At 32.3% G+C, this 24,820-nt stretch overlaps 1 protein-coding gene across 1 annotated transcript in view; it reads right to left on the reverse strand.

The window, feature by feature from the left end:
* Positions 1-24,820, reverse strand: part of Liprin-gamma (liprin protein kazrin) — a 70,217-nt gene that overhangs the window by 21,793 nt on the left and 23,604 nt on the right. Inside the window, exons 2-7 of the mRNA XM_090109005.1 lie at positions 9,246-9,473; positions 8,150-8,420; positions 7,827-8,078; positions 5,361-5,482; positions 4,316-4,469; positions 1,575-1,702 (exon numbers count right to left, since the gene is read on the reverse strand). Of these exons, the coding sequence (XP_089965131.1) occupies positions 1,575-1,702; positions 4,316-4,469; positions 5,361-5,482; positions 7,827-8,078; positions 8,150-8,420; positions 9,246-9,281 (963 nt within the window). The 5' untranslated portion in view covers positions 9,282-9,473. The remainder of the gene's footprint in view (positions 1-1,574; positions 1,703-4,315; positions 4,470-5,360; positions 5,483-7,826; positions 8,079-8,149; positions 8,421-9,245; positions 9,474-24,820) is intronic.

Genomic DNA, 24,820 nt, shown 5'->3' on the forward strand with positions numbered 1-24,820 from the left:
ATAAAAAAATATTTTGTCAGTTGGTAACGTATTATAAATAATTTATAATATAATTATTATAATTAACATTTTTCTGGCATATTAATATTATATTCAGTATAGAGGGAAAGTCCATATATTTTAGTCACAATAAATTGGCTTCAGTCCTTACTTGCAAGATAAATGGATAAAAGTAACCTCTAGCACTTTTCGGTACCAAGATCTCTGTTTCGATAGAAAAATTACGTCATTCGTTTTGCGATAGGAGACACAAATAGAAAACAGTTTTGGTTACATTTATAACGTAGCCGTAGGCAATGTTTACGTGTGCCTATTTGGAAAATATAGCACTAAAAAGTAATTCAATAACGAATAACATTTTTAGCTATAGCACAGTATTACCATGGACCCAATAAATATATTTGGCCATGGTATTACAATATTTCCTATGGATATATCTGCATCATCATTCATCGTGCGGGTTCTTTGCGCACTCACGCGCGTAGGTGCGTTTTGTAGCATGATACGGGGCAGTGTGAAAATCGCCTAATGTTCTTCAAGATTTATGATAAAAAGTCAAGTGTGCGAATGCAACTCAAGAATGCTGCAATCTGGAATTTTATTTAAATATACAATCTGAAAATTTATCTCTTTTACCTTTGATGTAGCTATAAATATAACAATTGTAACTGCGCCATAAGTTACAATTATGCGTGATTTTTACTTCTTCTTATTTTGAGTGTTTACGCCGTTAGCTAAATTGCTTTTCCAAAGTAATTACAAAGTAAGTTAAATTAGAACGAGTAAAAATAAAATCGTCGATCCGCATTCAAAGTTATTTGTACTTTATAAGTATTTCTTCCAAGTTCTCCAACAAAACCATAAATCTACCTGTAATCAATCTAAAATTGAAGAAATTAGCTTTAATTTTAGATCGATCGTAGATAGAAAATTCTTTTTTACTTCGTTTATTAATGCTTCGTGTTTTTTTCCACAATATTTATTAGATATTGCATATAAAAAGATATATTTCAGGTTTTACTTTGCGACAAACACAATTTCCCTTGCAACTACGAACTAGAGAGTTAATTACTCGAAAAGCCCAGTGTTCTTATGAAAAAATCTGTTTGAAGCCTTCATTAGAGGGCTGGCCTTAACATTAAGCTCGAATAAAGGCCTCGTGTTTGTAGACTGTCCGAGTTTTCCCGTTGAAGCCTGCACTTTACGCCTATTGTAACTAGCGTGGAATTATGTACGCGTGTACTTACTAACTGTATTCGTTTAGTGGATGATTAGTTAAGCCGTAGACATTGTACACATTATGGGTATTTATTGTTATAATTTAATTCTTTTTTTCCAATTTGTTCATTTTGTTACAAGTCAATATCTAACCAAATATAAACAGTCAATCGTAATAAACAGTTCGAGAAAGAAGTGCCAAACTTACTAATGTATTGATAGATTGTGAAAAAGTTCTTAAATCTATAAGCAAATGGAGGAGTAAACTTCGCAAAAACAACTGAAAATTGTTCACAACAAAATGTAATTTATCATAGATTTTAAATGAATAATCACAACACACTTAAAAAACAAACCTGTTCATAATTTCTAATAAAATCCCTGAGCTCCTTTTCTTTATCCTCGAGAGTCGCGTAGAGTTGCTTCATCTGGTTCAGTAAATCGAATTTCTCAGCTTTAAGCCGCTTCTTATCAGCCTTGAGGGCTAAAAATAACAAGGCAATTATGAAAAAATTTGTAAAAATAATATTTTTCTGTATAATATTCAATTATGAATATTGTAGTGGTAAATGTGTACTGAAGAATACCTTTTTTTACCTAAAAACTATTAAGTAATTTATTTACCTCCATAAAAGATGAACCAATTTTAACAGGACTCTGTTTGTCATAATAACACAAAATCCTTATGTCATGGAAGCAAATTTGTCTAATCAATAAATCTTATATATAAAATTCTCGTGTCACAATGTTAGTCTGCATACTCCTCCGAAACGGGTGGACCGATTCTCATGAAATTTTCTGTGCATATCGGGTAAGTCTGAGAATCGGCCAACATCTATTTTTCATATGTACCACGGGCGAAGCCGGGGCGGACCGCTAGTATCATCTAAAATTAAGTTTCATCTTACAATTAAAATATTATATCTTTATTCAAATGTTTATAATCATAATTATCTACATTCTACTCTTATGTTCAAATTATATAACTATAATATTTTAATTATTTTAAGTATAATATAATTATAACTCTTATAAATTACGAACAATATTAGACAATTGACTTAACAACGGTATTAGTTAAACAAAGTTTCCAATCAAATAATAATATACTGTAATTTTGTCTAACAACTAAGTTATTCCTTTCCAATTGTCTGAAGTATATCTTAAAGTAAGAATCTTGATATATAAAATCGTGCGACAACTAGTTCGTTGAGGACTAAATTCCAATCCTAGGAGATTTAAAATCTTCACAAAGTGTCCAATGTCCAATTGTGTGTCCTTTGTTGTACTATCACAATGCAGATAATTCTTATATCCGTTTGAAACTAGAAGAGCATAAGCAATTGCGGTCACATCTCCTCTTTTAAACTTTATTGCCTCTATCATAAGCACCAAAATGAAGAAGCACATTTGGCACCATAACAAAACGTTTACACCCTCGTTGTACGTCTTATATTGTTTTTAGAACGTTTGGGTCAACGGAGACATCGCTACTTTTTCTGTTTGTGGGCACTCACATTTTTATTCAGATTGTGTTTTTATTATATCGCAGATAACATTGCAAACGTTACCATCATTGAATATAAATGCGGAAAACCAATTTCCATTATCGATTATTGCGGTTAGTGTAAAATTGAATTAAGTAATTTCCAAGCATTTCGCTTTCCCGTACGGAATGTTTAATTTCTAATTTTAACGAATATTTTTTCCATAAAAATATTGTTGAAAGAGAATATTGGTTTAATTATAAAACACCGTTACAAAATGAATATATTCGTGCAGTAAGTTAGCTGTAAAGGACAATAAACCCGCTTAGCGATTAGTGAGCCTCACTTGCGTTGATAAGCATCCTTTGATCGGTATTTTATAGAGCGTATCATGATTACGGTATTCCAGCACACAGAATATTATTACGTACAAAACGAATTACATATAAAATTTAATTTATACAATTTCATATGTATTGAAACGATAATATTTTCCAGGAAATACATGTACAGATAATTGCATTGCTCTCAATGATTCGGAGAGGCGATTTCAGATAAAAATTATTTTATATGGAATTACTTTAATCATTTCTGGTTTATAAAATATAATTGTATTATATTTCACGGTATTCGATCAACTCGGGGGATTTGGTTATTTTATTTTTATTTAAAATATGCAGATAAGGTGTAGGTTTATTACATAAATTCATTGTTATTTCATTATTATTTTATTACCTCCGCGAATATATATTTCAAGATAATTTTCATGTGATATAAGAACTATTTAAATAAGTTTAATACTGTTCAATTTATATATTCTCAATAAACTAATAGGTATACATTTCATCTAAAAAAAATACAAAGCTTCAAACGATATAACCGTTTAACTGAATATGAGCTTCAATGGTCACATTGCATATAAATAGTTGGGAGTTCTTAAGGCTTATTGAGTTCGATTTTCGTGAAGGTAATGACATTAGAGAAAATGTCCGTGGAAGTTACAAACCAACCCACGGCTACGTGACCCGAAAACAAATTCACTCGTGCCATTCATATTGGCCACTTTATCCAAATATTACTACGGTTTATTAAAGTGTCATATGATGTTCTATGTGTAAAATTACTTGAGTTAATTTCACGTCCCATGCGTATTTGGACGTTTACAAATTATTATTATTTGACATGTGCGAAATTATTTTAAGTATGTAGGTAGATAAACATAACAATGTTCAATGAAATATTTGATACATGAAATGTAAAACTAATTTACCATAAAGTCTTCCACTTTATGGTGTTTAAGAATTTAATATAATTCATGTTACAATTAAAGTTTCTTTTGTCAGAATCTTACAATAGAAACTTCTGACGATTCCAATTACTTGAAAAGGAATTACTAATGTTAATTATCAAAGCTTCTAATTTGTTTAATTTTTAATCGACTTCGTCAGAGAACACTTAAAATATTAGGATTAATTTTTGATATGCTTGTAGTGTGAGCGACTTGTTGAATGTATCATGTAAATAAACTAGAAATGGTAATATTGTGAGCTTGTGTATATGTAAACTGCTGTTTAACTATGTCCCCGTGTACCCTGTATTAATATACTCACAGCTGACAGCCTCCCTCGCGAGCAACAGCTCCTTCTCCATCTGCTGCGGGTCGAGAGTCACGTCCTGCCCCTCCTGCCGCTCGACCAGCGCGTTGCCCGCCTCCCCGCGCTCCACCGCCGCCACCAGCAAGCGACGCACCCGCGTTAACTCCGCCTGTTATCATCATCAGCCCATAAGTTCCCACTACTGGGACACGGGCCTATGAGGGTACAGGCCATAATCCACCACGCTGGCCAAGTGCGGGTTGGCGGATGTCACATGTCGTTGAACTTTTCGATTCTTCGACATGTCGGTTTTCTCACAATGTTTTCTTTAACCGTTTTAGCAGTGGTGATGTTATTCACATGCGCAGATAAATTGAAAAATCAATTTATTTTCTACACGCTCACCTGGTCTCGAACCCCAGACTTATTGATTTAAAGTCCGAGGTCCTAACTAGTGAGCCTCCACTGCACGTAGAACTCTGCCTGTACCCAAGATTAATTGCTATCGATTCGTTAACTTTCGACTCGTAGCACATGCGACGCCTGAAATATCGTAGTCACGCGAGCACGCGCTACGGCTACGTGTGTTCTTGTGTGCGCTACGTAATTGTAGCGTATAAAGATTATCTGTGAACAATAAACATCGCATCGTGCATGCGATGCGTAATTGATGCATGCATGTTTAACGTGTAAGTAGCAATTTGATATCGATGTAAATTATGAGTGTATGAATTTATCGTATGTTAGTATGTTCAATTCAAATTTTCAGCGGAATTTCAATGAAATTACCTACTCTTATCCCCGATGAGTAAAAAAACTAGTCAATAGATGGATCAATTCACGCAACAATTGCTTCGTGAGACTGCTCGGTTTCTGACGCAAGTCCTCAATGTGCTTGGTTTAAATTACTTTCTAAAATTATATAGAACTAAAAATAAGTTTAAGAATGTCAATATAAGAAAGGTGTCCCAAGTTATTTGTTACCCAATCATCCATACCTAAAAATAAAATAATATTAAACTACACAACAACTATCAACAGACATAAATAACAAGATCACCTGTAATCGTTCGTTCTCCAGCCGCAGGCGGCGAGCCATCTGCGCGGCGGTGAGCATCCCGGGGGACGCGGGCACGTCCTCCTGCCGGGACCGGTCCGAGCGGCCGCCAGGGGACGCCGCGTCTAATGCCAAATGTATTTGTAGCTAATATAATGTTTAATATAGGTTCAGAATCACATATTGCCTGTCATTATCATGTTTACCAAATGTATATGTAGGCCAGAGATGTAATGTACAAATATTTTCAGAATCATATATAACCCCGCATAATATTTGGTTTCTTGTTAATAGCGTTTTAATTTTCTACATTCAATTGTTTTTTATACAATAGATATTAATTAATTCATACAATCACTTTAGTACGATACTGGGTAGGTACATATCGATATCTTACTATGAATTAAATAGATTACATTCACAGAACATTGATGATTATTTTTCCATTCCATTAGGTAAGTCCATTTGTAGTTTCATAAGTTCACTCAAGCATATTAGGTACTTATACCTATACTATACATAAAGGGTCAATGTCAAGGGTATCTTGCAAAACATTATAAAGCAAAAACGATAAGGCACGTCATTCTACAATATGTATAAAAAATGTAGACCCTCTTCATAGCTACTAAAAAAAGAATCGACTAAGTTATTCAGTAGCATACATAATTTAGTGCTGTCAATATGATCGTATGCTTTTTTCGTACTTGAAACTTCAAGTTGAAATGTACGTGTATAAGGAGCGAATGGCGAATGTTTACACACTTACTTGAGTCTCGTGAAGTTTAACGAGTTTTATTTTAGAAATATATTTCTTGAAGAAGAAGATGTGCTCGATCTAGGAAAATGCGATTGATACTTTTTAACGACTGAATAATATTTGCTACGAATATGAAATGATGGAAGTTATTGAATTAAATTTTAATATAAACTTCTTATTTATTTTATCGTTCTTATTATTGATTTCGGCATTACAATAGTGACACCCACACATTATCTAAAGTACTATAGTTTCAGTTAAAGGAAAGATATAAATGGAGTTGGTTATGGGGACGTAAACATCGTAATAATACGAAACTTCTCTTAGTCACGAAAGCCGCGGCTGGCCTCGTCCAGACAAATCGATTATATTTGAATGTATCACGCAGTGTGGCACAAGCGCAGGTGTATAGGATTTGATTGCAGTCCATATTAGGTGTGACAAAAATATGACCATTGTACAATACATTTTAATTGTTATTGGTTTTGTGACAATGGCATGCATGTTATGCTTTATGAGATGGAGAATTTCAGTTAAAATACGCGTATATTATCGTCAAATATTTGTTTTAACTTAAAATAAAGTAACAGAGAAGTCAGAATACGTTTTGTATTTTTCAAGGAAGCGAACCTATTCAATTAGAATACTTTTTTTTATTTCATACTTTTGCAGCGAGATATATTTTTAAGACAATTATTAAAGAAAACGACTCCACAAAGTGTTTTCCAAAGAAAACTTCGAACAACATCGAGATGTTCGACAATATTAGAAGCTAATTAAGAAAGTTATGATTATTAAGTGACAAATTACAACATCAGACGAAGAGTTTCTTTATTGTAAAGTTTGCTGGCTGTGCAGTTAGTGCAAATGAGCTTATTCCCCAAGGCAGCAGTCTCATTAGTGCACTGGGACTACGGAGACACAGACAATGTATGAAAAGTGCCTAATATAAAAACAATGTTTTAGTAAAAGTATGGAGAAATTTTGCTTTTTTTATGTATTGTAAAATTTTCAAATGTTTGACAGGGAAATCAAATTTTTGAACTTTGGAAATTATTTCAAAATTAATTTACGAAGCGAACTGCGTAGAACCAGTGAACTTGAAATGTTAACATTCATTAAACATTCAACAACTTTGCGTCAAAGATATCGATAATCTAAATCCATATGCTCCAAAATATTTAAATTAAAACGAGGAAAATTTAAGCGCTGTGTGTCAGTATTCCACGGTAGCTAATATAGTTTGTATTCACGGCAGCTCATCCGAGACATTAGTGACGCTCATAATATCTCGTAGCAGCAACGTTGAAGAATTTTCAACTAGCTCGGAACTTACTTCATCCAGAACACAAACATTCCAGCCGGACTAGTTAGCAACTATTATCTCCCGTATTACAGTATCTAACTCAAATACAGGCTAGTTTATATTTTTCTTTCTTGCACTATTATATTTTAAAATAATTTTGACTGGACTCTGTTGATTTTGTCTTGAAATTATATCTATCGAAGTTATATGTTTTATGTAAAGGGGCTACCTTAAATTTAAGTTAACGTAATATTTTGACATGATTTGCTGAATAGTGATTCGTTAGGTTTTTTACTTTTCAAACGTTTTCACAAATAATATCAATTCTTTAGATTTTTTAAATAGACAGCTTGTAGCCACGATATCACACTACCGATAAATAGACTCAATATAAAGTGTTTCTTACCTCCATCGAGCGTGGCAGTGATATCAGCTCTGGGTTCAGGGCCATCGCTACTTCTTCCAGGTGAAGTCGCGTCAGGTAAAGGAACTTCTTCTTCGGAACTATCGGCTGGATCTAAAGGATTCTTATCACTTGTGTTACTATTGCCTATTTCTGCATATGTCCCACTGTCGCTTCCATTTTGATTCCATTTTATAGGAGACTCAAGTTTACCATTGGTTTGATTTTCTTTATTGTCATCATCTGGGGAAGAAACTATTTAATCTATTTAGATATACTTTCTTGAAAGCGAAGTAAAAAATGTAAGAATTTTTTAAATAACTTACCAATAAATGGATTGTCTTTCCCGTTCCTAATCGATAGTCGTGTTGTTCTATTGAGTGTTGCTTCTCGATCGCCATTTAGCGCGCCATTTCGCGGTTTGTCAAGTGTTCTAATTAAGAGACGTCTTTCTGGAGGAACTGGTCTATCTAAATCTGATCTATCGAGCGCTGAACAAGCTGGTGTGATGAGAGGATCAGCGGGCTCTGGCTCCGCTTCCGTTTCCACTCTTGTTCCCAATGATACTTGTTCATCGACCATTTTGCGAAGTTTCGCCTAAACAAAAACATTATTTTAATATTTTACTCCCATTTTATCACCTGAATCAAATATTATGTAAATGACGGCAATAGAATACGTAAGCGAGACAATATATCGTCGAATTACAAGCTCTTTTGTAAAATATTGTAATTCGAGGAGGAATTGTTTCGATTATGGGTTTTATGTAACGAGTAGATATTATTTTTATGTATCAGATTTAACGAAGAATGTTTAACAAATGTACGAATAAATTAACAATTATACCTAGTTATGTTTCGTAACGGCAAAAGTATTCTAATTTAATATAATGTCTTTTGTCTATGTTTAAAACACAAATAAAAGTCAAATAAACACTAAACAACTACAATAAATCGACCAAAGAAAACAGGTTCATAAAGTTAATATAGAAAGTTACTTCTACAGTCTAAATGCTATTAATCACGCTATGGAATCTAATTTGTTCAACATCTAGGCCACAATGCCAGCAATATTTAATAAAGCAGTCATAAAAACAATACCCTTCTGTCCCATTTAAGCTAAAAATTATGGACGCTCTATGAGTTCATTTCATAAACATGGGCCTTTATATTAACAGCATTACGTTTTAACAGCCTTCCGTCGATGCCTTATCTTTGTCTATTAATCTAAACAGAGTCTATTCGTTCCCGACACCTTCCATTGCTTGGCGTAATGGATATACTGTTTTAATTATTAATACTGTATTTTTTCATAGTGTATTAATTAAATACTTTCATTAATTTAACACTTTACGCTTATCTTTTTCCTGTGGAAAAGTGAAGCGAAAAGTGTAGTAAATTTCCATTAATACAATACATTTACCTGGGCGTCGCCTAGAATACGGCGCACTAGCGCCATCAGGCCGCTGTGGCAAACGCTGTCATGCTATCCACCTGCGCCTCCCTGCCGCATGCTTCCTTTGTTCACCACTTTACTCAAACAAACTTTTCTCTTTCACAAACTATCTTTTAATGAAGTTTCCCAAAACCGTTGTGGTGCTTTTCAACGTTATGCTTGTCGGTGTCAACACGTCAGCACTTTCATGGTGAGCTGAAACAATACAAAATAAATATAAATTTACGTTTTTGAGAGTTCCTTTATTTCGGTTATGTACATTGCACATATTTTTATATTTTGTATGTATTAATATCTTGTATCTAAGGTGATTGCTATTTTTGTCTTCTTATAGGAATACAATTTGTATTTTAAAATATTCAAATTATTCTTTGCAAAATTATGATTTTTTATTTAAAAATACATTATGTCCACGAAATTTCATGAGACAATTTTTTTTATTTTCAGTTTCCCGCCATCCGAGCCCGCCATTGTCGCGCGTTTTGACAGTCATGAAATACAGATTATAAAATGTTGCCAGAATATCATGTAAGTAAGTTATTTTTAAAATTATATAAGTACTTAATTTAAAAATTAAAATATTATTCGAAATAATATTAAAAACTATATCTTAATATTAATATAAGCAAAATATTGATCATTGTAAAAAGAATCAATGTTAGATGTTCATGTCAGTCGCGGTTACCTTACAATGTCGGAAGCTATTTATCCGTAAGTATTAAAAAATGTATGACTTATAGCACAGACTTATACCATATTGGTATTGTGTTGCATGAATATATGGTTTTATATCTTATATCTATATTTAGCTTAGGCTTACAATGCCTTACTGGCATTCATTGGCAGTAAAAGGACTATTCAAAGTAGCGCACAATAGCATTTTGTTACAATTCAAACATTGTTAGTATGTTACATGTTACTTTTAACAAAATTACCTGACAGTGTGCAGATAAGAAAAGCAATATGGAATAGGCTTCGGGTCTTGAACTTCGTGTCGATTTTTATAATTCTTGACTTTTATTAAATATCTTAGACTTAGACTTGGCACGTTCTTGTAACTCAAACAGTCAGGTTCTCCATAACTAGGTACATAATAAAGCTTGTTTTTTCGTAATGTATTATATTGGAATATTATACTTTCTTTAAATTTAGCACATAAAACAAATTCCACAGCGTTGTAATGAATGACGATGTGCTATTGAAATCGTAATCTGCTTGTGGCGACTGAAAATTATTCGGATTGAAACGTAGGTACAAAATATTAAATAACTGTATGCGTTCATGCGTTCATAATATGTCAAAAAATAATGTTGCCTTTTATATAACAATAGTATCTAGTATCAATTTTTTAAGTTATAACACATATACATAAAATACTAATAATTAAAAGGATTAATATCCAACATTAGGTACGGTATAGGCGCCTGACTAAAAAAGTTTCAGTTATTTAGTAAGCCGGTTTTATATTTTAAAGGGATAAACAAAGGATTACGGCATTCCCTTTATCCCAAGACCAAGGATTCAAAAAAAGGATACTACGTAGGTTTTGCGAGCTTAGTTTTTATTTATTTCAGTCTGCTTTAACGAATAGACGGCGAAGTAGCGAGTACGACTGCCTGTCCGTTTTAATTATTGGCCGTTAAATTGATTAAAATCCCGAAAGCTTCTTTATATATTTTTGAAAAAGAATATCCTATTTTATTATTTATCTAAACGGTACGGTATGTATGTATTATACTTAGTATTATATACCATAAATTTTAGTAAAATATTAAGAAATGCTCGTCTCGTCTTTCATTATTTATCTATGAATTTACAAATTGAAAATTTGTAGAATGTTCTGAAATGTACTTTGGCAAAATGTTTATTTTAATAAACATACGCTGACTGCGGAAACTAAACATTTCAATAACAGGCTGTCATGCTTTCCGTATAGCTGTAAATAAACACAATATTTGATACTAAAATATTCTATTAGTGATATCGTAACATGTAAAGTAACAGAATAAAATAATAAATATGTATCCAGTGTAAGTTATCATTACGTTTGATGTTAACTAAAGTTACGAAATGCGAACCCGTATTCATCAAGGTAATTGCGCTGTCTCATTGACAATCCGGTCACATCTTTCAAGATTTACATAAAAGGGTCTTACGGCAACAAGAGTGCCACCTTATATTCAGTTGGAGTACTTTTAACTTTATTTTTCTTTGACGGTATAATTTAAGTATTGCTATATAATATAATCTCTGTTTCTTTGCTGATCAGTAGTTAAAAGTCAATCTAGATATTATTATGTTTGAAGATTTAAACATAATTATTATTGTCAATTTTGTGGTGAAACCGAATTATTTATTGTAATTATTAATTGATAGAATCCATCCAACGAAGTATGGATGGTCCACACACAATGGAGTTATAAATAATAAAATTTCCATTAATTTGGATATGGATATTATAAATCCCACATTAGTAATTTAAAATGTTATATCTAAAATATACCTAAACAAATGTTTTGGTATAATTTAGGTATAACATTTTAAATAACTAATATCGAAATTTAAATTCAGACGAGGTCTATGAATAGTAATGAACTGTACATATTAAATCATATGAATGCAGTATAATGTAAGCAATGTTGAGTTTATACCACCAAAAACTAACTATAACTAACTTATAATTTATAGTATCACATGTGAACTTCTACTGCTATTTGTAACCATATTGAATATGATCGCAGATTACATTAATATAAACGTATGTGGCCTGAAAGTGAATAGAGCAAGCAACTTCTACTTAGTTACTTACGCAGGTTAAGTTCTACGAGCTTCGTTATTGCGGCCTTTGAATACTCCACTCCTTAATTAAAACGTAGTCGTAGAGATTTTATATCTTGTCGTCGTGCACCTTAGTCACATGTGTGCAATTTGTTAAATAAGAAATTGCGCTTCTTTAAAAATGGAAGATTTTATATAATATGTATATTTATTATCTTTGAAAGTAGGTCTAGCTCTTAATCTGTGAACTATTTCTAAACGGCGTTCCGTAAACGTCGGAAGATTCTGAATTCGTAGCGAATGTTTATTAAATTTTCAATTTGGTTGTGGCAAAATCCGTTCTTCCGTAACATGCATGGTTTAATTCGTGTCTTTTATGATGCATTACTAAGAGGATTAACCTCTATAATATCCATGTAAGACGCTACTACATATTGAATAGTCAAGCTTTAAATATTCCTTTTTTATTGGGAGCATTATCTCAAACAAAATGGTTCGTAATAATCGAACAAACTTCGGTAAGACTGCCTTTAAAAGAATATATTTCCAATTAGACAATGACTGGGATGGCAAGCGCAGGTGGTACTAAAGAGTCGGCAGCTTTGCCCGTATTTACGACGCAAGTTACTGCAGACCGTGAGATTGTTACATCACTATAATATCATAATGGCGTCGTAAATAGTCCAAGTTTAAAGCTCAGCATTCAGTTTCACACCCCTCTTTATTATATAGGCGTAAACCACCAAGATTCTATTAGATTACTTGAATTGGATAAATCCGCTCTGCTACATATTGGCCACGATTTTGTGTTTAATGTGGGCTTTTAAAATTGTATTAAATCTATATACCTAATTTTTAAATATATGATTATGTAAAAAAATTCATTAATTCATTGTTCGGTGTGCGTAGGTGGTAATATTTTGGGATATTAATAAGCTTTTACCAGATTATGTATATAGGTAACAAAGAACAGATTATGTAGGTGTTGTGGTATTTATAGGAAAATGAAAATGATACGTGTTAGTAACTGAGCACATACGTCACATATCCACTTTCCTTTGACGTTTATTGATAGCTATCATCTGAGCTGTGCTTCTCGAGCTTATAAGATTACACGAGGAGTTTCCATATAAAGCTGAATTAACGAGATATATTTAGGTCAATTGATTGCAGTTTCATCTGAAGACGTAATCATTTAAGCTTGTTTAAGGTGTCTTACAAAAGATCTAGTTAAAAGGTAAGAATGCTGCATAGTCTTAAACTTTTTATATGGTACAGAAAATGTTTATGTGTAGGAAAAGCTATCACAATCAATAATAAGGCACATGGATACTTATCAATCATTATATTTATAAACTTTATATTGAATAAGTTCAGACTTGAGCAAGGGTAAATGAAAGATTTGATGATGAGTTGAAAATCTAACTGAAATTAAGCAAGGACAAGACACTCATATTAGACGTATTTCATCCCAATGTTAAAGGTGATGGAATTTTTAGGGCGCAAACAGAGCGTGATGTATAAAGTTTTCGAATGCGAAATAATTTACAGCGAGAACAGCTTTATGACAGTTTGACGTCTGAATTAGTTTATAAACAAGCAGTACTGGAATAATGCTCGTGAAAGATAGGTAAGCGCTAAAAGTTTTGGCGGATCCGCGAATTTCTACTTAAGTGCCGTAGCATCGTCAGCACTGCTGAGTTATGTACTCTTGCCTCCGTTCAAACTTTCCGGTGTACTACACAACTCGGTAACTAAATAGATAGATGCTCGTGAGTTGTGCCCCACTTTTAAGCATAACTAACTAGCCTTACAAGGGTATTTTATTATGCTATACTTATAACAGCAACAACTTTGTTCAAGGAAATCACTTTCATATGATTTATCGTTATTATAATACTTATAGATTTGTTAAACAGATTTTATTGCGTTTAGTTGTAGAAAAGTCATCCATGTATGATAGAAAACAAAACAAGATTAGTTTTTCTATGATTGAATTTGTGAATTATGTGAAGCAGAAAATGACAGTGCTATAAATAAAACTAAATTACCTAACCTAATGCATTTAAATTAAACAGATGTTGATCATGATTTAATGAAGTAGTAACATTTTGACAATAGATTGTTAAACTCTATTCATAAATCATAAAGCAATTCATTCGGATACTCGGATAATTCTTCCAGCCAATAGGAGCTGGTTAAATATGCCATTTGTCAACGGCCATTTTGTAGCATTCGCTCTAAATTTAAACTGACCAACATCTGGTTTCATATAACCTGAAAGCTTCGCAAATTATGATTTTTTAATTATCGTGTATCGTGTAGGTATGTCATAATTGACATATTTGATATATTATAATGGACTAATAAATAAATAATTATTCAATGAAGGTAGGTTAGTTGTATAATTTTAATTAATTAACGCTAACTAGTTTTTGAAAATTTATTTTACTATTTTGACTTCATTTTGTGCTTTATTTTAATAATCTAAAAACCCGACAGATGAGATGTTTTCTGAAAAGTTATGTAAAACTAGCGGTCCGCTCTGGCTTCGCCCGTGGTACATATTTCGCAATAAAAGGTAGCCTATGTTCTTTTTCAGGGTCTAAAGATTATCTGTGCCAAATTTCATCAAAATCGGTCCAGTAGTTTATGCGTGAAAACCATACATACATACATACATACAAACCTTTCCTCTTTATAATATATAATAGATAATAGATAAGTGTTTAATGTTTTTAAAATGAACCTGAGTTCGGAGTGCCTGGCAAGACTCAATTTACTTAAGAATTTCAACTTCAGACATGGTATTACTTTTTAGGTATTACTTAGTACTAGGTGAACTCATAAAACTCGAGGAAGCCATCTAATTTATTTTATGAACTATTTTTCTAATCTCGCGGAGTTTATAGTTGTCTTACGGCAGGGAGGCGGTAAGCAGGTATTTACATTTTAAATTTTAATTCAAAAAACAACAATCTAAATTGTTTTGGGATCACCGGAAGAAAATTAATTGCGTCATATTCAAATTCAATTTACATTAGCTTAAAATTAAATACGTATCAAAACACTATTTAAATGAAAGGTAAGGATCAATTAATTCAGAACAAAAATCAGACGTTCAAGTCGAAATAACAACAAAGCTTGAGTTGTTACAGTTGGCTTAATTGCGAGACTATCTAATTACAATTTAAGTAAATAAACCCATAGGCCATTTACTTGAGTCTAGAAGTCTGCTTCGAATGCCGCAAACAGTCTCAAGTGACCATCGACTCCATTCGCGCACCACCCAGACTATTAACTAATAGGGGTCTAGAAGGTTCTTTAGTTTATTTATTACGACCCTGATTGCTTTCAGCCATCTCAAAGCGATGTGATATTCGTTTGAATTGGCTTGGTAATATTTTTACGACGACTCTTACGTTTCACTCAAAGTTTAATTATTAGATATGTAATACTCGCTTTTTGATGTTCAAAGAATACATATTACTTACTTTGAGATACTTATGATTATGTAGGTAATATTGATTCATATCTTATTGAATTTCGAAAATAAGAAAATTATTTTCATTGCCCATCTCAAATAATTAAAAATAAAAGTTAAATTTTCTAGATATATCATATTTTTAACTGATTACTTAATACCAGTTACAATATCCTCAATAGAATCATCAATCATCAATCCATCAATCGACAATTTGTAATGATGAAAATTTGAAAGATTAGTTATTTTAGTTGGAAAATACGCAAACAAGCTCAGTTATTAAGCATCAATTTTTAAAATAAAATAAGAATTCAAGGTACCTACAATGTTTATTACACACACTCATTCGATTTCACTTATTTAACTGGGATTTTCTCAAATACCAATAGAAGACCGGTATTATTTATTTAATTAGACACCCACCTACATGCATGAATTAAGAATGAACTCAGATTGCTTTCCATTGACGTGTGGGATGAAATCCCTCGTTTTAAGCGCGCCTTGAATTTTGTAAGCGCACTTATTTGCCGGGAATAGTGAAACCGTAATTGCATATGTAAACGAAAAGCTCCGTGGGGTTCGTGAGGTCACGACCTGTAGTTGCCCGACCTTGTACCAACTTGGATTAGCTTCATCATGACTTATTAAATCTTTAATACAAGTTCCTTTTTAGAATACTTTACTGCAGCTTTATGCCCCCGGTGTCTAGCACCGCCGTGTTTGTATTAAAATGCATTGTTATGATAATTTGTTTTATTTACATAAAATTTAAATAAAATAGCGCGGCTTATTCTTTATAATTAAGTTATAAAGAAGTTTTATAGGTATATGTAGCATCCATAAATATGCCTGATACATCACGCAATCACTCTCCACCTACATATTATATTGGGTACCTACCTAAGTTTGATAAAATAAATATTGGCGAAGGAATCGCTGTAATTTTAAAAATAAAAGAAATTATTATTGTATTAGTTTTTCTGTTTACTATAAAATATAAATAGTCACATATCGTTGTGACTAGGTATTTTTTTCGTCTTTAAACTTACTGGCCTATAAGAAAAACAGATTTTATAAATTTAATTAATTAATTTCTAAATATAAGATAGAACATAATTCCCCAAACAGGTGCCACAATCAAATATAGACATTTCGAAGCTTAATAATTTTATAATCCAGGTTTTATTATTTTCTTGTAAACAAACTGTATTTGCTACAACCCAACACAGACGCAAACATTGTGATTAATTACAATCACGGCAATAACTCGCTCAAACCGAATTTCCCTCCGCGTTTATTACGAGGTTTAATTAAAAAGCTCAACGTTAGCAAGCACTTGCTAACTGGGAATCACAACACTCATGCCCTTAAGTACTGCGTGTCCTTCAGAGGAGAGATCGCTTAGAGGTACGCCTCGGGCCCGTTTGGGGGAACGAGTAATCCATATTTCAACGAGGCTTAAATCTCTACAGGGAACTCAGATCTTGTATTACCACAGTTTAAATAGGAAAGTCAAACACAGATTCGCCTGCATCTGATATCGCACCAAAATGTGGCACGGCGCTCTCAATAGTCGATTTGAATTTACAGTTAGATGCAGTCTAAGCAATAAATCGGATATTTTAGACTTCACAAAGAGTCCGCTCCAGTGAAGAATTTCGATATTATTCACAAAGTATGCTCGCTGTTCCGATGAGAAATTTCCCTGAAGATGTTCTAAAGGATGATTTAAGTACAACATCTATTCTGCAGTGACTTTATTTTTCTTCTGTTCTCTTTCGCTTAATTAAAGCATCATTTTATGTACTAAAAAGATATATAATTACTAGCGGTCCGCCCCGGCTTCGCCCGTGGTACATATGAAAAATAGATGTTGGCCGATTCTCAGACTTACCCGATATGCACAGAAAATTTCATGAGAATCGGTCCACCCGTTTCGGAGGAGTATGCAGACTAACATTGTGACACGAGAATTTTATATAAGTATAAGATAATTTTAGAATATTAAGTAAGTAGTTAGTAAAATAGTACTTAATAATCGTGTTACTGTTAAGATTCTAATTTAATATACAAACATCAATTTGTAACAGACAATTTTACGTTGGTAAGATGATAATTAATTACAGATATAAATTAGTCATGCTAATTTATGTATTGTAGCAGTCACACAGCTACATCGCGATCACTCTACGATGAATTATTAACTATGTATTATTCGTCTATTCTAATTACATATTTACTACGAAGCCAACTATCACATACAACTACATCTATGTGAGTTTACGAATCAAGTTCACAACACAGAATAGTAACGAGTCTAAACCCGTGACATTATACCGTAACCTAGTTTGCAGACAAGCGCTGTGTGTGCTGAAAACAGCTGTACGTAACTTCACGCGTCATAAATTTCACTCATGTTTTCCGATTGAAAGAGATGCTCTTGGATGCCTTTCACACAATAGCGCTTCATCCTCATCTCTGTTGTAAAGTTGCCAGCGAAGAAACCTCTTTGTCCGACACAAAAGGTCACGCATGAATATTTTTTGTTATCACAATATAAGTGTTTATATTGCTCCCTTGAAATGAAGACCCTTAAACATAAAACGATTTCAAATAATGCGAAAAAAATATCTTCAATATTTATCTTATGAATATCTTTATATTACAGTAACCTTTATATGAAACGAAAATAACGTATCAAAATAAAAGTAGTACCTACTTTGTTATTAGTAATTAAACCATTTGAGCTTTAAGTACAGCTCTATGTTAACAATTTAAAGCTCAAAGCGGCAAACATTACATTTTAACGAAAAATTGTTTTGTATAATATTTATTATATAGTTTCAAGGCTCCAAATTTTAACAAGGACAAATTAATTGCAATTATTCGAACGGAAATAATATTATGCTCCAGTTACCAGAGTATATTTTTAATAATCGATTTTATCTTCAGACGATTTTCATTAATTGTGTAAACGGGCGCCAAAACCGCGAGCAACCAAATACAGCACCGTCACGTAATTTATTTTAAGTATTCGACGAGAACCTTGTTTTAATCATTACCCTCCGAAACAAATTTAATTAAAACTCCTAAACATTTTACAGGTAACCTATTAAAAACTCGAATTTCTATTACCCGAATCTTAAAACCCCGAAAACGGTTGTTAGAACTTTTAAAAGACAGATGTAATGAATGACAAATTTTTAAAATTCCTTTTTTAATTTCCCAGATGATTCAATTTCCAGATGCACCAAAACCAGATTTTTAAAAAGTATTTTTTTGTTTCCCATATTCTCATAATCCAGATATAGTTATACCAGATTCTCAAAATACTTTTTTTTGTTTCCCATCGTACCATTTTCCAAATAAACTATTGCCAAATTTTCATAATCTTTTTATTTGGCTCCCATATAATCGTATAACAGATAAACTATTGCCAGATTTTCATAATATTTTTATTTGATTTCCATACAATCGTGATTATACCTTTACTATCGACTGAAAATAAACATTGTCAGTAAGTAAATTTATTGTTTTACTTGTCTATTACAGACCGGTTTTAGTGTCAAAGTCGACTCAGTAGGTTAGGTTTGAACTACGACCCCCGCCCGCGCTAGAACTGACTCGCTATTGTTTTACTTACCTATTACAGAAAGGTTTAAGTATCAAATTCGACTCAGTAGGTTAGGTTAGGTTTGAACTGTGACCCCCCATGCACGAGCCGAGCGAGCGAAGCGAGCGTGCCGCGGCAGCGGCCGGCGAGTGCCAGAACCGACTCGCTATTGTTTTACTTGACCATTACAGAATGGTTTAAGTGTCAAATTCGACTTAGTAGGTTAGGTTAGGTTTGAACTGCGACCCCCTACGCACGAGCCGAGCGAGCGAAGCGAGCGTGCCGCGGTAGCGGCCGGCGAGTGCCAGAACCGACTCGCTATTGTTTTACTTGCCCATTACAGAACAGTTAAAGTGTTAAAATCTATTCAGTAGGTTAGGTTAGGTTCGTGCTGCGACCCCCTGGAAGGATTTCGTTTTGCTGGATATCGTTTATTTGAATTTCAAAAATCTGGACATTGTTTGTCTGGATATCAATTAACTGTATTTCAAAAATTTGTGTTTTAAAAATCTGGCTTTCGTGCATATGGATTACGGTCATCTGGATTTTGTGCATTTAGATTTCGTATGTCTGGAACTCATTCGTCTGGATTGTAAAACGTCGTACAAATAAAGAAGTGGGCAAATGAAATTCGGAGTTGCGATTATATGGCAAACAAAACTTCGAAATTTTAAAATTCGGGATTATGAAAAAATGTCCAAACGTTTTCTGGATTATGATATTCGGAATATTAAAATTCGAGATTAAGATAGGTAACCCATTTTACATCGTTAATGATTGCGCATATTGAATCTAAAAACGCTCAAGTAAATAGATCACATTTATGCCCAAACATTCTCTTTGATTAATAACTGTATCAAATACATTCAAAAGTTATTAAAACTTTTGGTAAAATTACACTTTGTTTAATAAGCGCATTCATGTTCAAATGAAAAGCAAACGCAAACATCAAATATTATTTCATTATTCGTTCATTCCACTTGATCCTCTAGGCTTCAACCCTTTTATGCGGGAACATTCAAACATTTCCTACTTACAAACCTGACAATTACGTACGAAAAATTCTAATTAAACACACAAAAGGCTGTTAAAGGAGCAGGTATTACTTGTAAGCGAGGGTTTAGAAAGAGGGATTGGCGTTTCAGCCGTCTTAAAACGTTTTCACCTGGGTTGAGTGCGATTTGACGAGGTTCCCCAAGTTTTAATTACAAGCTTAATAAATCTACAGCCCCTATCCCTGATGGATTTAAGAGGACGACGGATAACAAATAGTTGTTATCTATTTGGTTTTCAGAACAACGGCTTTATTGTAAAAGCTTTATAGGGATTATCATTTTTTTATTAACCTACCTATTATCCTAACCTATCTATAATCGTTGTATGTACTTACAGACACACTGATCGATTTTCGTGTTTATAATATGAGCAGGCGTGGTGTTTTATACCTACGAATAATTGAATATAAAGTAATAACCGAGAATTGATCATGCAATATCAGTTATAAAAATATTAAATGGAATATTTAAACGATTTAGAAGAAAGGATTGTCTGAAATTCACTTTTAAAGGAGGCGAAAAAGTAGGGCCAGAGAAAGTCTGTATGAAACTAGTTACGTCACGCGAATAAAAAACATTCATCACATATTTTATGTGGCAAATCAATATCAATAAACAAAGGACGTAAGGAGTGATTGCTTCTTGGAAATCGACTATAATTGACTTGCCTAACTATAATTTAACTTTAGTTACGAAGACAGATTATTGTTTAATCACTTACTTTGTCTTGGCCACTAGCACTATTATAATTTGATTAACTAAATTGATAGGGTCGATGAAGAAAATTTAATGAATATCTACATCTATGTATTATTAGAAATAAAAATACATTTTGAAAATAAGATTCAAAGAATTGAAAAATAATGTAACTTAATGATTCAAAATACAACAGTCATTCCTGAGCTTATCGTATAATTTACGGCTAAGATGTTCCTAAATAAATGCAATGCATCTAAAATTCTTCAGGCGTTTAAAAGTTATGGTTGTAATATAATTACAATTCATAACATATCTATAAACATTCAATAATAATGTTATGTAATATTGAATTTCAAAATTGCTGGAAACATTTTGTACTGGAAATGTTGTATTAAAGTTCGTACATATTTCATTGTTTTCAAACTTTGAAAACTATTCTTGAAATTTAAAGTTCACATATAATATTGTACAATGTTGCGAAACACACAAGATCAACACGTCTAAAACTTTATGTTTGACTTTGTACACGTACCTACTCGTTGCTTCAATATTAGCTGTTTATTTACAAAATTGGTTAAGTGAAAAGTTTATGAAACGGAGTTGTAAAAGGTACTTACATTATGCTAGATGAGATGTTTTAAAAAATCTTTAGCACCTGTAGGTATCTTTAAAAATCTGTTATAAGATAATGTTTATTTAATAACTAATTCCAACTGTTATGTTATTACCTAACCACAAAAAGCAGGACAAATCATGTGAAAGTAGATAGTACAGTATTCAAAATAAAATTTATTTTTACTTACCCATACCATTACAACCAATGTTATAGCTTTAATAAACATTATTTGCGTAATTTCAGCAGCAAATGTTATTTAATTAGAAAGCAAGTTACAAGGCTTAAAGGATCTTGGCTTATTTACTTTAGTCTAACACGTGTAGACATCGAGGGCTGAAGAGATCTTTAAATATTACACTGTGGGTTAAATTGTAGGCAGTATTTAACGGTTCAAAAATTTACGACAAATAACAATCTTGCGGGATAGATTATAATCTAACGGTGTTTACGATTTTACAGTGACGGCATGGGAACAATTTGATGGTATGATTTCTGTGTGAAGAGATAGGACTTAAGATCACCCTGAAAGATCTCATCGTGTATGAAAAATTGCGCAAGTGTGCTAGTTAAATAATATTTCAGAATGTGCAATAAGAGAAATGATAATATTAGAAAGTCTTATAATTTAAATTCACTTTGTAAATTGTGAATTTAAAATGATTTTGAAGTCAAAAATGTTTCTCAACACTGAAAATCCATTAGTTTCACCGGTGTCGCCATCGGTAGAACTTTGAGTTTATAACTGAGTTGTATAGTAAGATTGCGCCGATGTTGAAAACTGAACATTCTGTGCGAGTTTCACGATACACCAAGTTAATAGTAAACTTAAAAAACTATTTAATATTATGTACATACCCGAGACCTTAACAGAAGAAAAGGCAACTACCTACACTATCATTTTCCGCATCATTTATGTTTAATGGTTATCTATTTGTTTAAATTATAGGACTATAACATTAAAAAATCCCCTTTCTTTTACCTTAAAACAAATTTAAAACCTTTAATCGGACATCTCTAGAAACAGCATTTTTCGAACGAAAAATATATGGTATTACGTCATGTTCGTAATACCTGCTTGACACCGCTTCCATTTTGAGATTTCATTGCATACGGTATATATACATGCACGAATATCAAAGGCATTGACGTCTGATTTTATATTTTTCCTGTAAAGAAACAGGTATTCTAACTCCTATGTATTAATAATATACAACACAGTCATTACAAATTCTTACTAACAATAGTTTACTTGATCAGACAGTTTAATTGTATCATTGAGACGGTGTTGTGAAGTGAAGACTCAAAGAACTTAGTAGAATTTCTATCAACATCTGCCAGCTATTGGGCTGAATGCCAAAACAAACTAGCCGATAAAGTTGCCAGGAAATCGGATATGAACTCCCTGTGACTACTATATTATATTAACTAAAGCTTACGAAAATGCTATGTCAAAAATGTAACAAGGCAACATAATTAGATTGTTCTGCCTCAAAGTCGAAATATATTAAATCATTTTATTTTGTTTATAGTAACTTAATATAATGAATAGACAAGATTCCTTAATGATGATTATACTATAGATATAATTATAAGATTATGATAACTAACTATACCTACAGTATATTAAGTTATTTCGTCAAACATATCTTTAATCACGAATACTTCAAAGGTGCTTTATATAGAACTACAAAGGATTATTTTCATTTTCACTCCTTTACAAATTACCTGCTGAATAAAGTTTGTAGCAGCTATCTGTGTGATTATTATCAGTTGCTTTCAAACACAGTCTTGTCTCTTTTGTCTTTTGTATTAATTTTCAACTTTTATAAAACTTATATGTACATAAAATTTTCTAGTGGAACAAATGAATGCGTGATACAATTTTGTTCTATGTTTATTACTAGATTTTTTGAAACTATAAAGCAACATTCTGAATTGTATAACCATACACTACTATAGTTATAGGTAAGGTACCTTCCTTATCATCTTTTTTTAAGCCACAGTTAAAACTTCATTTTCATAATTATGACAATTGGTAACACAGTATGAAGATAGATATAGAGTATTGACTGTTGAAAAACATTTACCACGAATTTAGCAAAGATCTAAAGACTAAAGTTAGCCTATAACAAAAACTTTAAAGTGCTTCTCCATATTTCGGTTTTTGTCTCACAGTTTCAAAGTAACTGGCAAAAGTTTAACAATGCTCGAAATTTATTCCACTTACGGCCGTATTCATAGTTATTCTTTAGTGATCCCTTGGTGCATATTTATATGGAGTAACCCTGTAAACCTGCAGTTGAAAGTTAACCTATCTTTTCAAACGATAAATTTTTGTTAGCAGCAGAATAATGTTAAGAATGTGACTAGAAATATAAAATGAAAAATATCATACCTATTCATCTTATTGTTTATCACATAATATAAAAATGCAGGCAAATTATTTAATATTAATAAAACGGAAATTGAATTTTTAGCATTTAAAATTCAATCCAATACCTACAGTTCTTGCTTCATGTGATTTTGATTTCTAAAATAAACTTCTACGTTTTAACCAACCAATACCCACCCTTTCTATTCACACAGCGCTTTTCAAAGTTAAAATTTACTACCACTTGCGCATAATTTTAAAATTTAGGTCAGCCGCATGTCATAAAAAGCTCCTCATGCTACTATATATTGCAGACGTGTTTGCAAAGCTGTGGTTTGCACAAAACACAGCCATTAGTTTCAATGTATACTTGTATATTAAGGTACTGCGGTTTTATGATGAGAATATGCACTATACACAACATTTTTCTGTGCTATTAACATCGAATTTTTCGTTAGTTTGTATTTAAGCTCTACAAACAATCAAACTTTCACGAATACATTAGGTTTAAAGAATCATTTATTCTCATTTAAAGACTTAAAGCTAATTACATGAGAATAACATAACAAAGTAAATAAATAATCTAACAGTCGTCCGGGCACAGCTATTCCAAAGGTAGGTGTTTTATTCCAGAAGTGATTGGTCATTAAGTATGTGATCAGCTAGGCGCTTTTTAAATGTATAAATCGATTCAGCTGTTTTTATATCATTGTTTAGTTTATTATAGAATTTGGCACCTTCAAAAGTAATACATTTCTGTCCATAGCCGGTCCTGACCTTCGGTATGTCTAGATCCTTTGTGTTACGTTTAGAATAAGCTGGTTTATTTTTCGTGAAAGTTAGTGCTGTATGTATGTTCTTGTCTAAAATTTTCTTAATAAGAATACATGTTGTATATTTATATAATTGTTTGATGTTCATCAGTT

This window comes from Colias eurytheme, chromosome 13 (genome assembly GCF_061535395.1).
Source record: "Colias eurytheme isolate Ceu_HAF_F1 chromosome 13, ilColEury1 Martin Lab GWU primary, whole genome shotgun sequence".
In the NCBI taxonomy this organism is placed as follows: Eukaryota; Metazoa; Arthropoda; class Insecta; order Lepidoptera; family Pieridae; genus Colias; species Colias eurytheme.